Source organism: Ictalurus punctatus, chromosome 11 (assembly GCF_001660625.3).
Source record: "Ictalurus punctatus breed USDA103 chromosome 11, Coco_2.0, whole genome shotgun sequence".
Classification (NCBI taxonomy): Eukaryota; Metazoa; Chordata; class Actinopteri; order Siluriformes; family Ictaluridae; genus Ictalurus; species Ictalurus punctatus.
In genome coordinates, this window is record NC_030426.2 from 7,326,730 (window position 1) to 7,341,459 (window position 14,730).

The window sequence follows — 14,730 nt, forward strand, 5'->3', positions numbered from 1 at the left end:
AGACTCGAACAGTGAACGAATCATTTCTGTTTCCGGTATAGAACCTATGCGGATCAAAAATGAACGAATCACTCTGACACAACTTCTTGTTCCTGAGTCATATTAAAGATTCATTCAAAATTAAAGAATCGTTCATGAACCGATACATCACTAGAGCTAAATACAAAAACAAAGCTACAATTTGGGTCACTGTGTAGGTATAATGCAGTTTGACAGCCTCGTTACCCCATCCATCAGTGCACAGCCTCACAACCCCGAGTCCTGCACATTGTAAAGTTTTCCCTGCTCCAATACACCCACTTCAACCCAGGAACATCCGGTACAGTAATTAGATGATTATTTGAATAAAGACTATAGAATTCAGGAAAAAACAAGGGGTTCTCCAGGTCCAGAGTTGGAAACCAGTGAATCAGTTAAAAGGGACAGGACCAACACTGATCAGATGTTATCTGGGTCTTGTAATAGTTTCAGCAATTAGTAACCATTCCTAATGAATCCATCCACCCTGATCATAGTTCATATTGTACATTTTACTCCTGTCATTGACAATGCTTGCACAAAAGTTTAATGAATTGGAGGCAAAATTTCCAGCCCCTTCGAATGCTGTATTCAGAGTGCTGTGAAAACTGAGTTCTTCTGTTTTTGTGTACATCTTATATTAATTTATTTCAGAAGTTAACACAAAAGATCGAAGATAAAACAAAGGCATCCTGAGTAAACACAAAATAAGAGTTTTTAAATGATAGTTATTTATTGACGCACAAAAGTTATCCAATACCAACTGGGCCTGTGAGAAAATGTATTTGCCCCCGTAGTTACTAATTCCCCAAATCTATCAAAATTCATTCATACAACCCCTGGCATACATTATGGAATCACCACACTTAGAGGATGCTCACCTGGCTTTTTTTTTTTTTAACTTCGTAGCAAATAAACAAATCAAACGATTTGACACAAAACAGTTTTTGTTTAATAGCCGAACATTCTGGCTTCATGAGACGCACCTCAAACAAATAAAATTAAATTGTTTTAATTAATGCCATATTTTTTTCCAGATCAAGTAGAGGAAAAAATTATGGAATCACCTTGTAATTTGCATTTCGAAAACAAATACCAGCACAAGTCTAAAAATCTAAATTAGTCTGCAGTTAAAAGAGCATGCTTGCAGTCCTTAACCTTGGACTTTTTGAAAGGAAACATGGCCCCACCTGCGATGGACTGGCACCCTGTCCAGGGTGTACCCCGCCTTGTGCCCCATGCTCTCTGGGATAGGCTCCAGGTTTCCCTGTGACCCTGAAAAGGATAAGCAGTATAGAGGATGGATGGAACATGGCCCCAACAAGAGAATTGAAACAATGGAAAGGATTATAAAACTCCTTCAAGAAGGAAATGACATGGAATGAGGCAAAAGATGTTGGTTGTATAAACAAAATGGGAAGGTTATAAAAGGAAAACCTCAAATGTCAGGATAGAAAACTTAAAGCAATATGCCTTGAAAATAGAAAATGCACAATACAAATGGGTGGACACAAGAGTCAGTGTTTATGACTGAACTGTAAGAAATCAGCTGATGAAATGTGATTTACATATAGAAAAGCCAAACGAAAACCAACACCTAAACCGAAGAAAACAAGGTTACAGTGGGCTAAAGAGAAGCAATCATGGAGTGTGGATGAATAGATGAAAGTGATGATCGTTGACGAATTACAAATCTGTATTGGCCAAGGACATAATGCTGGAACTTTTGTCTGGTGCCGTTCTAATGAAACAAAGATGACTGCCTGAAAAAAAAACTACATAATTATCCCACTCATTTATGATATGGGCTTGTGTGTCATCTAACAGACCATAGGAGACCTCAAGTCAATGCACAGCTGTACATTGAAAACTTTTCTAATTCCATTGATAGAAATAGGTTTAGTGGTGATGGTCATTTTTCAGGATAATGCATCTTGCCACAGAGCAAAGAGTGGTAAAGCTTTTCTTCAGGAACGGCAGATCAACTCAATGACATGGCCAGCAAACAGTCCAGTTCTGAATCCGATTGAAAATGTATGCTGGAAATAGAAAAAATTGGTCCATGACATGCCTATCGGTCAACCACTATTCGAGAAAGTTGGAACCAGCCTGATGGATAATATCGTTTTACCATTAGTGAAGACCATACCTTAAAGAATTCAGGCTGTCCTAAAACACCCAAAGAGGATCAAAGTACTAATTGTGATTTTTTTTTTTTGTTGATTCCATAATTTTTTCCTCTACTTGATATGAAAAAAATATGCGATTGATTAAAACAATTTAACTTGTTTGAAGTATGTTTCACAAAGCCAGCCTGTTCAGCTACAAAAAAAAATTATTTTGCATCATATCTGATTTAATATTTACTTTTTTTATATATATATATAGCAAATAAACAGATGAGCATCCTCTAAGGGTGGTGATTCCATAATTTTTGCCTGAGGTTGAACATTGGTCAGCTGGACTACACACAACTAGGCTCAATTACTGCCAACCCTATTTGATCAAAACACTTAAATAGAACTTCAAACAGTATGAAGTTGGTTAAAAGGTCTTACCCAGTAACACACTATGCCAAAGTTAAAAGGAAATCCAAAAGGTGATTGAAATACATCAATCTGGAAACGTTTAAAGCCATTTCAACAGCTCTGGGACTCCAAAGAAGAACAGCGAGAGCCATTATCTCCAAATGAAAAACTCAGCACAGTAGTGAACCTTCCCAGAAGTGGCTGACCTTCCAAAATTCCTCCAAGAGCACAGAAACTACTCATCCAGGAAGTCACAAAAGAGCCAAGGACAACATCAAAAGGACTTACAGGCCTCTCTTGCATCAATAAAAGCCACTGTTCATGACTCGACATGAAAGACTAACAAAGACACTGGGCAAAAATGGCATCCATGGAGGAGTGGCGAGATGAAAACCACTGTTAACCCAGAATAACGTTAAGGCTTATCTGAATTTTGCCAAAACACACCTTGATGCTCAAACCTTATGGGAGAACGTTCTGTGGACTGAGTATAAAGTGGAACTGTTTGGAAGACAGGGGTCCCGTTAGTTCCGGCCAAATCAAACACAGAATTCCACAAAAAGAACATCATACCTACAGTCAAGCATGGTGGTGGAGGTGTGATGGTGTGGGATGCTTTGCCGCTTCGGGGCCTGGGGCAACTTGCAATAATTGAGGGGAAACATGAATTCTGCTCTCTACCAGAAAATTGTACAGGAGAATATCCAGTCTTCAGTCCCTAAGTTGAAACTCAAGTGCAACTAGATTATGCAGCAAGGTAATGATCCCTAGCATAGGAATAAGTCCACCTCTGAATGGCTCAAATTTTTTTTATTTTTTTTAAATAAGAAAAAGCTCAAAGTTTGAGTGGCCTAATCTGACAAACCAATTGATATGCTGGGGCAGGACCTTAAAACGGCAATTCATGCTCGAACCCCCCCGGGGTTTGGCTGAACTAAAGCAGTTCTGTAAAGCAGAGCGCATCAAAATTCCACCACAGTGCTGTGAAAGGCTGACATCCAGTTATCATAAGCATCTGGTTGCAGTTATCGCTGTTAACGGAGGCAAAACCAGATTTCAACTTTAAGGGAACAACTAGTATTTCACATGGGTGATTAGTGTTGGATGGCTGTTTTTTATTTAGTACGAGTACTATTTAGATTGTGAAATACACAAAAAGAGGAAATCAGGATGGGGAAAACACTTTCACAGCACTGCAATTGTCATTAGTTGTAATTCCAGCCTTCACTTCCAACCTCAAGCTGCAGCTCTTACCAATAACTAGCACTGGTGAAACTAAATCAGTAGCTGCCTCCAAAAAAAAAAAAAAACTTAAAGTAGTGCTTTATGAATATCTTACTATACAGTTGAAAGAAAAGCCCATAAAGCATAACCACACAAATGCATGAAGTCTTTTTTTTTTTAACAAAACGTCAAATAGACACTTTATTTTAAAATGTAAAAAAAAAACAAAATCATATGAAACTATACAAGAGCCCAGAGTCAGGATCTGCTCAAAAAAACAGAAAAGGTTCATAACACGTTCTCTTCCAGTGTGGCGAATCAAGGTCTTGGGGGGCGCATGCCTGGAGGAGGAGGCCCTGATGGACAAAGGCAAAAATAGAATTGAACACTTATCAAAGCTGATCATCAAGTACAACAAATGTCTCTAAATAAGGGGACCTCAGTCACCCTGTGGAAGTCCAGAAAGTCACAAGTCATATGTTTTTATGGACATATCCTGAGATCACAACTTAACCATGTGAACTCAGAAATAAATTACATATTGTATAATATTTATGCATTATTTTGTTATGGGTGCACAAAAAACCCCACTGAATAAAACTATGGTCCTACAGTAATAAAATCTCACTTTCACTGCACCTTGTGGTTTCTGTTACTCGCTGTTTAGACTTTGTTTTACTCATGTTTACTTTTATCATACCGTTTTAATCCGACATTATAGCAACACAGCCTCGTTACTAATAGATCAATTATAGGTTGCTCCTGTCATAACAGAACTGACACTGCAGGCACACAAATACAGCATATGATAACAATAAACCTGATTTAAACTGGACCTTTTAAGCAACTCTCACCAGTTTCCCCAATCCCTTGCACACAGTGGAGCATTTTGGATATAAATAAGTTTGTGCTTGTGCATCACTGTCATGCTTCTGTGCTACACAAGCTCTGCTTTATAAAGTTTGCAGGTTACAATCTCTTGGCAGCATTTAATATAAAGTGCTCTCATGCCTTAGAGAACTTGGGTTGCACACTTCTTTCCCCGCTGTCACTTGACTATTACACGTCTGTCTGATGGGGACTTGGTCATGTTGGGAATAAAATGTAAAGCTGACAAAGAGTAAAGCGAAGAACCAAGTTGTCGTTGACTCTGGGTATCCCGCTAAAGCTAGTGGGCAACGGCTTATACTTCCGGTTACTAAAAACACAGCTAGTGTTCTACACTAGATGGTAGAGTACATGGTGCAAGTCAATTGGGACAAAACTTTGGTCTATACTCTCTGGTGTGTTTTCAGTACAGAAGTAACGCAGTAAGTAAACATACCCCCATGTCAGGCGCAGAACGACTGATCGATAAGGAGATTGGTTGACAACGAGTTTCATAATTATCGATTACCTGTTGCAGCTCCAATATCTGAAGCATACGAGCATTATATTGTTGTAGATTTCTGAGCGGTCTTCTCAAGCCAAGGATACCAATTTGGAAATTGTCTAGCACTAAAACATGCATTTCTTCATGTCAGTCCCAGATTAAAGTAATACTTTCCATAATGTCTTGTTCACACACCAATTTCTTTTTTCCAGTTAAGGAATTGTACATTCTTAATGTTCTTTTTATTATGGTCATATTTGCTTAAACAAGTTCAATAGTTGTGGCTTGTGTCTGTACTATGTTCTGTGCATTACGCTTGTAACAACATTTCAATGTACATATGCCTTGACATACTGTGAAAATTATCAACTGGACTCCAGACAACCCTCACCTCTCATTCCTGGTGGTGGAGGTCTCATGCCTGGAGGGGGCATGCCCATAGGGGCACCACGGCCTGGTGGCATGCCCATCGGGGGGCCCATTGGTGGCCTCATCCCAGGGGGTGGACCCATCATGCCTGGGAATGTAAGACAATAACCTTCAGTTTAACATTCAATCAAACTCATGTACCAATGATCTGAAGCCCACAATCCAACAGTGTATTCGAGTGTGATTCTGAGCTCAGAGTAATCCTGCTTTAGAAATGTCTCATCATCAGCCTCAGTTTGCACAAGCGTTCATCATGGCTACAGAATCACCAGCTTTCACAGCCATTCTACTCCGCAAACTGACAGGGGTGTTGGGATGTGGTACGATGTTCCCCTTCAAACTGATCTGAGAGCAGTTTTATGGCATAACGAGTCGTTGGTGTAGGTTACCTGGAGGTGGTGCACCTCTGCCCATGGGAGGAGGAGGGCCACCTCGGCCCGGTGGATACTGTGTGGGTGCACCGGCGATGCTAGCACCAGCCGCCGCTGCAGCCACTGTGCCTCTGCCCTGAGGGGTCATCACCTGGAAGAGGGTGCAAGCAAACGGTCATGAGCACCACCAGGAGCCAAAACTTTGCATAATGGCAAGCAAATCCAATCTGGCAGAAATATTTTAAATCAACATAAGTAAATAGTCTAACATCCTAGTTACCTTTAGCTAAAATTATGCATTTTAAAACATCAGGACCCAAACAGCATTCCTGCAAAACCTGCCCCAAAAACACACACCTTGCTTCAGCAAGAAGAGGAAGCTGATGGTCAGGTGTGGTGTAGAAACTGCATCCAATATTAGAATCACAGAAAGCGAAGGACTAGTAACTCACCTGTTGTGATGGGCCTCCGACTCCTCTCACTGGTCCAGCAAGTCCAGCAGGAGCCTGGGCCATGGGAGCACCAGCTGGTACACCTCTGCCTGCTGCTCTGCCCACCCCTGGGCCACCTGCCACCCCAGCCAGGGGCACTCTGGCAATGCCAGTCTACAAAAGGAGCAAGACATTAGACTTGAAAACGTGAAAATACGATTAAAAAACCAAGCAGCAAGACAGTTGGCTAACTTACATCTTTGGGAGGCGGTCCTTCAACAGTCATGGAGACCAGATTCTCTCCTCTGAGCAACACCAAACCCAACACTCGCTTCTCTTCCCTCTCTGGCTGCTTGGAGTTTTTGGGCCTATGTAACATAAGCAGCAGCTACATTTAAAGCATTCAGCAGACCCGTTTTTCCACAGTGTGGTAACCTACTATAAAAAACACATCATGATTGAAACACACAAGTTGTTGGTGAAAACTAAACAAAAACACACCCCCCAAAAAAAAAAAAAAAAAAAAAAAAAAAAAAAAAAAAAACCCAAATGAGAGCCACTGGTGAAAGGACATATCAGGTAAAAACAAGCATACGAAAATGCATTTTAAATGGGTATTCTGAAAAAGTAAAAGGCGAGGCTTGTTGGTACTGAAATTTACTGCTGTACCAGCCTCAATGGCTATTTCATGGCAAATACAGATATTAATAAAATTTAGCTTATAAAAAAAGTCAATCAATTCTGTGCAACATGCCAACTCTAAGAGAATTTAAATTTGTGATTTTTTTTACAATACAAGTTAAAAAAACAAACAAAATATGTCTTTCAAACCTTGACTTGATTAAAGATGTCCGAAATTAAAAATTAGGGCAGACCAATAAAATGTTTTACAGTCAATTGAGTGTTACAATATTAACATTTTGGTGGCTCGCTGCCCTTCAGTAAATACCCATGGGTCAGTCTGCTGTGGCCTATACAGCACCTTTTCTACATTACTTGATCATGTCTAGATGTACATTTTTCCAATTAAGGGGTTTATTTAAAATAATTTCAGTGATGAGGTAACTGACCGATCATACGCAAAAACCCAGCAGAGCGACTTACAGACCAGAATAAGAAAACACTTGCATATAGGTCAAGATCCAAGAACACAGTTGTGCTAAATCAGGGTTGGAGAGGAATTAATACAGCAAGAAAATCGGCAAACTCATTTAAAGATTTAGTGAAAAGGTAAGTCCTTGGTCTTCTTTTGAAGCCAACAACCAAGTTCTTCCCAAGAGCCTTTATGCAAGTCTTCCTTGTATCTTGAGAGATTGTGGTTCAAGCTGAGCCATGCATGCCACAGGTTTGAGTTGCTTGTGTACTAGTCCCTCCAGGATTCTGCATTGTTGAGATCGCTAAAGCAAACGTTTAAAAAGCAACACACAAGGAAACACTACAATATTTTAAAGGAGCGTGTAATTTTTCTAAAGTCACCGCAGACTTGGGACAATAAAAAAAAAAAGAAAAGAAAAATAGAAAACCTAAAACTAAATCTGGCCTCATTTCAATTTTTTTTTTTTTTTAAATACACACTACCAGTCAAAGATATATACACACTTGACAAATGTTTCTCATGATCGTAAAAAAAAAAATTAATCTGAAGGTGTTTGATTAAAATGTTTGAAATCTGTTGGCACAATTTTTTGTCGACATTCATTTCTTTCTTTAGAAAACCATTTTATTTACAAAAAACTTTTTAAATGGATGACATGGAGCGAAATACTCCAAAAAGCAGTTAATAAAGTGTCCATAAGTGACGTAGAGTTAATAAAGTGTGATTCGTTTCCAGACACACAGAACTTAAAATTATATTCTCCTGAAATTAACGAAATAACTCAAACAGGTGCGTTTATTTTGCTGGACGAGATTCAAAGATCCGAGACAGTAAAATTACCCGAACTTCCCATCACTAGTGTCCAGCACAGGTGGAACTCTAATACGGTTTAAAAATCAAGAAATTGCTTGTGGAAAAATGCCAAGAATACATTTCTGGAAACATTACATTGTCTACATTGAAGATGCTAAAACGCATTATTTTGATTCATTCGGGATTTTTTTTTTAAATATCACAACATAACTCCCATAGTTCCATGTGTATTATTCAAGAGTTTTGATAACTTATTAAAATGTGGAGGGGGAAAATAAAAACGAACGAGTGTGTCTGAACCTTTGACTGGAAGGAATATATCCCATACATAAAATTATTATTTTTTAAAAAGAGTCAGATATTAGACTTCGGCATACAGAAAGGCTTTCACACCAGAAACCCGTGAATGAGTCTGGAGCTTTAAAAGTGCGTAGTGTTAAACTGCGTTTGATCAGTGGCTTATAAAGCCTTGTCCAACTGGAGGAGATTCATCACTTCTACAGACTAGGGTTGTCAAAAGTACCGGTACTTCAGTACCAAGTCGGTACTATAAAGAAAAACATTGAACGATAGCAGATTTTCATAAGTACCAGGTCAATCCGGTACTGATGAGCTGCCTGACAGGTGGTCAGTTGGGAACTTTCCATGGGTGCACCATGCAACAAGAGCCGCAGCAGCAGCACCCCAGTCACCATGTCTGCGTCCAAAACTGCATACTTACGTACTATATATAGTAGGCCAAACATGTATTTCTCTCCGCTGCTCATTTTCCACTATCAGCACTGTTACCGCCAAGTGTGTAAAAGCCGCGCCCGAAAAATTACATGCGGATAGATTAACCTTGCTTTCAGGAAGAGCGTCTGTTTACCCGCAGTATGAATTTAAGCAGTTCAAGCTGGGGAGTTTTATATTATGATATCCGTTGCATTATGAAATGTTGTAGCATAGTTTAATTTGAGTGCATAACTGCAAGAAAACCTCTTCGTTTTTTGTTTACTTAATATTTAGCATACGCACGTTTATCGCTAATACAGGCAGGAGTCCTTACGAACCATTTAATGCTTTTAACTTTTATTGGGGTGAAATAAATGCGAGTAAATGATGGGGTTTACAAATTTTACCCACAAGAGGCTTTTGGATGAGCTACATATCTGAAATTCATGTGTTAGAAAATAACGTGTCTATCACTGTTTAATTGTAATCTCAGTCACAAAAAAAACATTTCTACTCTTGTCTGGATAACTTCTCGTAGCTTTAAGGACGCTCTGCTTGAAGAACAGAAAGGCATTTAAACAGTATATGTTTTATATTGAACTTCATAAAACAGTGTGTTTGATTAGTGATGTTTTCGTGGTACCGAGTACCGTGGAATTTTACTGGTATTGTTACCGACTACAGAAATTGTGGTACCGGGACAACCCAACTACAAACTAAAGTTTCTGTAAAGAGAGCCCACTTTTGTATTATTCCTGCATCTTACTTGATCTTTCTGAACTCGTCGCAGTCACACAGGATGAGGTTCATATGCTTGTCGAAAGCTTTAAACGTCCCGATGAATATCCGCCCGTCCTGCAGTATACAGCGCATCCTGTAGTCAATGTGCTGAAGCATCTTACTGCTCTTTCCGACCGTCTGGAAAACACACACAATATAGTATTCAATTATAAGGCTAATAATTAGTGTTTATCATGCAAACCTAACCTGCTTGTGACATACATGTGTAAAGTTCATAACCAAAATATTAGTTATATATATATATATATATATATATATATATATATATATATATATATATATATATATATATAAATAAAATATAATATAGCTTAATGTAAACAGCGTCCCATAGAAAAAGGTTAGCCATTAACTCTAGCCATTTTCACTTTGTGTGTGTGTGTGTTATCGTGTGTGTGTGTGTGTGTGTTAGCCAACAAGCTTTCCTTTTCATTTTAGACGCCATTTGGAGAAAGGGTTTATGTGAAGTAAGCAAACTTTCCACACTTTCCACACTAACCGGCTAATCAGCTAGCCAAGATGGCAGCTCTGTAAACTAGGTCTCAGTACTAGCTAGCGTCCATTGTGGAATATTACATTTTAGCCCGCGTTTAAATGCTATATATTTAAAAGTCGCAGAAAATTTAATATTTGCAATATTAGCTATTTATTTAGTTTAGTCATAACGATCATTCAAATGTGTTGTAACTCAGAAGAGCTAGCCGCTTTAGGAGAACATAACGTAAGACAAACGTAGCAGCCGGACTAGAATAAAAAAAAAAGTTTGCGCTAATTATTTTTCGTTATCGCATGCAATATTACAAAAACGGACCAACAGACAAATAAACAAGTAAATTAATAAAGTCTTACCATGTTTGCTGTTGAGATGGCTCCGATTTAAATCGGATTGTGCCGAACAACTTTCAAAAATTGACCCGCGATACCAAAAGGTTGGCGCCGCTGAGTCCTTTTCTTTATTGGTGGCTGAACGGAAATGGGTCCGTCATGAGAAGTGTTCCCCCCGGAAACATGATATTCTCACGAGTTCCTGACGATAGAATCAAGTCACAGGAGATCCCGAATTTAAAGTGGCGTTTTTAATCGAGTCGACTTAACTTACTTTATATTAGAATATTTTCTCGCTGTCCAGCTTCAAACGTTGTGGAAGGGTTCACATTTTATAATGATACGATTTAATAATGATAAATTTACCTCATCATGACCATCACTGCTGTGTGCTCTGTACTGTGTGTAGGGCTTAAAAAGTTGTTAGCGGGTTTGCCTAGTAAATAATAAAATAATAGTGTATAATATTGATAAAATAATAAAGAATAAAACAACTTATTAATATTATAATCTAATAAATATCATATTGATAAATACAAATCAATTGATTAATATTTGAAACAATTTGGACACGTGTGGGGAAAATGTTGGATAGATGTCAATAATCACAGATGCTTTATTCATAAAAAGGCACCTTATGGGGTTATTATTATTATTATTATTATTATTATTATTATTATTATTATTATTATTATTATTATTATGTACTTTAACCCTGGCTGAACATTAGCTTGTTACCTGGGACATAACCAAGTTATTTTCAACGTGTCTGTGGATGTTGTTTGAAAACCAGTTTTTCCTCATCCAGTCATCCAAGTGAGGGTGAGAATAAATTTCTGTGAAGCTGAGTTAGATGAGCTTGTGTCAGAGTTTACTGGAAATAAAAAATGTTCTTATTGGAAGCTTATAAAATCCAGAAGAAAAAAAAAAGACAAAATAAGAACTGGACTTAAAACAGAATCATGTTACAACAAGGATGGTCCAAAAGGTTTGTCTTTTTGCAGTGCTTTGTTTTTGTTTTGTTTTTTAATTGAAATTAATGATAGGTGTATCTGTAAGGTTACAGAAGTATGTATGTTAGCTTTCTCTGCAGTATTTTGCCACGATCAAGATTTGTTTCTTTCAGCGTCAGAACCCCAACAGCACAGAGTCTACATCATTCTTCTGAGTTCAACAACACCCAGTTAACTGAGACTCTCTGATTTCATCAACAGACCCCCAGACTCAGCTCCAGACTTTCACTGAGCCACATTTCATTTCCCATCATACAGGAACACAGTGTTTTCTCAGAGTCCCCACATGGTCCACATTTCAGTTTTCTTTCGGCTCACAGTGTACCTAAACCAAGGGTTCTCATCTCCAGTCTCAGGGCCCTGCATTGGCACAGATAATCCAATAAATCAGCTACGAGCAAGTTGTTAATAAGTGGTATCAGGTAAGGAAGTAAGCAAATAGTAAGGACAACCTCAGTCAGTGCAGGGATGAATCGAGGAACCCTGAGATAGGAAAAACAGTAAATGGAAATGGATCACAGTGGTGTGATGTAGTCAAAAAGAGAATACTGGATAGAGCTTTGCTTTGGCATTGGCAGAAAAACAGGTAAAAAAAAAAGAAAAAAAAAAGTAAAAGTCTTAACATGCACTTTCAGAGTTTGTCCTGCAATAACAATTTGCTTAGCGAGTTATATTTCTGCCTTGTGTGGCTACTTGTGATAAAATTCTTCCCAGCACAAAAGATTTCTCTAAACTTAAATAGAAATGCTTTGAGACAAGCCCTTAGACGGATGCTCTGATGCAGACAATCAGCAACAAGAGCTAACAGCTGTCGAATATCATAATAAAGATGCAGATGTATACATATTTTATTGTTGATATTGCTGTGTATTTTACAGCTTTTTATGTCTGCGCTGCGAATTATAGAGTCTGACTGGCTCTAACCTTTTCAATATAGCATCAGGATAAGTGTATTTATTTTCCACAAATATTTTTTAAAGAAGGAGTAGATGAAATGGGTGGCATGGTGGTGCCGGGTAGTGTTGCCACCTCACAGCTCCCAGTTTAATCATGAGCTTGGGTTACCATCTTTATGGAGTTTCATATATTCTCCCTGTGTATGTCTGAGTTTCCTCCCAGGTCAAGGTCAAGGTCAGTTTATTAATACAGCACATATAAAACAAACCGAGTGTTGACCAAACTTCTGCACATCAGGCATAATAGGAAATATCGTTAAAATGGTAACATACAATATAATAAGAATAAATATATAAACAAATAATCACTATAAGAAAACAAAACAGATATAACTAAGACCAGAGAATAATCAGATAGACAGTGACAAGAACAAACAAGGCAGATTATAAATAAGCCTGAGAGAAAAAATAAGTTTTAAGGGACGATTTAAATGAATTTATTGTAAGGGAAGTTCTGATAGAGAGTGGCAAAGCCTTGGTGCCATTACAGAAAAGGCCCTATCGCCTTTGGTTTTTAACCGTGACCTCGGAATGGTTGGTAACAACTGAGAAGAGGTTCTGAGAGATCGCTGAGAAGAGCAAAAGCAGAGGAAATCTGAAATATATATGGGGGCGAGTCCATGCAAGGCCTTAAAAACAAACGATAGAATCTTGAAATCATTCTGTATTTCTCCAGGTTCTCTGGTTTCCTCCTACCTGCCAAAAACATATCAGTGAGTGGATTGTTTATGCTAAAATGCCCCTTGGTCCGAATTTGTGTGAATTTGCATCCCATCCTGGGTATAATTCTGCCTAACTCCCAGTGCTTCAGCATTTCATTTTTGAATGACTCTTTCTTGGTTTTGCTTTGTTTTTAAATGATATGTGTAATTGTGACCCTGTTATTAAAAGCAACGCTTACTATTATATAGTAAAAGGGCACAAATGTAAATGCTTCATCTGATTATCAGATATCACTGACTGTGGAAACTTCACACTGAACTTCAAGTAACTTGGATTCTGTGCCTCTGCACTCTTCCTCCAGGCTCTGGGACCTTGATTTCCAAATGAAACACAAATTTTACTTTAATCTGAAAAGAGGACTTTGGACCTCTGAGCAACGGTCCAGTTCTTTCTCGTCTTTCTTAGGCAAAGTAAGATGCTTCTGACATTGTCTCTGGTTCAGGAGTGGTTTGACACTAGGTATGCACCACTGCGACATTTCTGTATGATACATATTTTTTATTCTAATATTTTGAGATACTGGATTTTTGATTTTTATGAGCTGTAAGCCGTAATCATCAAGATTAAAAGAAAAAAGGCTTGAAATATTTCACTTTATGTTTAATGAATGTAGAGTAGGAAATATGTGAAAGTTCCACTTTTTTAATTAAATTACAGAACAAAATGAACTTTTCCATGATATAATTTTTATTCTGATTGTCAATCCAAAGTTGCTGTTTTTAAATCCGGACCATTCTAGCAACCTCTTCACAGATATGTGTGTTTTCCTACAGTATGTGACAGCACTCACAAGAAACACAGTATATGTAGTATATATAGTATATACAGGCTGTATATGCCTCAGAGGTAAATGTGTTCAAGACATGTTCATGAAGACAAATGACTTATTTTTTTCAGTCTAATGTGTACCATTGAGAAACATGCTCCTTCCTGTTTTCCTTCCAAGCCCTGATTCCTAAAGACCTCAGATGCTTTTGAATCTTGAGTTCCCACCTGTTTCCTGTATCCCTCCCTCTACCTTCAGCTTTCTTACCCACACTGCAGGTAGAATGAAGTAGTGTTGTACATACCTCATAAGAACATGCTAAGGCCAGCAGCTTAGAGAATTATTTTGTGGAAAAAAGCAGGTAAGTGTTTAAAAAAAAACAACAACAAGAAGTAAGCACACTCTTGCATAAAATGCATAACATTTGGCTACACGGATGACACATTAGTATGTATTGACAGTAATTTCCAGTTTTACTGTATATTCAATCACTGTTCACACGTTGATGTCCGTTATAATAATCAAAAACCCTTGCATATTACTAGAACAGCTGAAACTACTGAACATTTTGTATACTCTTGGGCAACACCTTCAATAGTACAGCTAGCATTCAATACTAACAAACTCATAAGGGCTTAAGCAACCACAGC

General features: G+C 38.1%; 1 protein-coding gene across 1 annotated transcript; it reads right to left on the reverse strand.

Moving 5' to 3' along the window:
• Positions 1-731: 731 nt before the first annotated feature.
• Positions 732-10,804, reverse strand: snrpb (small nuclear ribonucleoprotein polypeptides B and B1). Its single transcript, XM_017480377.3, has 7 exons — positions 10,647-10,804; positions 9,763-9,914; positions 6,630-6,741; positions 6,395-6,547; positions 5,961-6,093; positions 5,534-5,659; positions 732-4,126 (listed from the first exon to the last, which is right to left on the reverse strand). The coding sequence occupies exons 1-7, from the start codon at positions 10,647-10,649 to the stop codon at positions 4,089-4,091; spliced, it is 717 nt and encodes a 238-aa protein (XP_017335866.1). The 5' UTR covers positions 10,650-10,804; the 3' UTR covers positions 732-4,088.
• Positions 10,805-14,730: the final 3,926 nt, after the last annotated feature.

Bases quoted from the DNA above. Each gene is read 5' to 3' on its own strand.
- snrpb (XM_017480377.3), bottom strand. The intron at 6,548-6,629 runs GTAAGTTAGCCA...CTCCTTTTGTAG, and splicing joins AAGGACCGCCTCCCAAAGAT to ACTGGCATTGCCAGAGTGCC. The intron at 4,127-5,533 runs GTGAGGGTTGTC...TTTGTCCATCAG, and splicing joins TCCACCACCAGGAATGAGAG to GGCCTCCTCCTCCAGGCATG.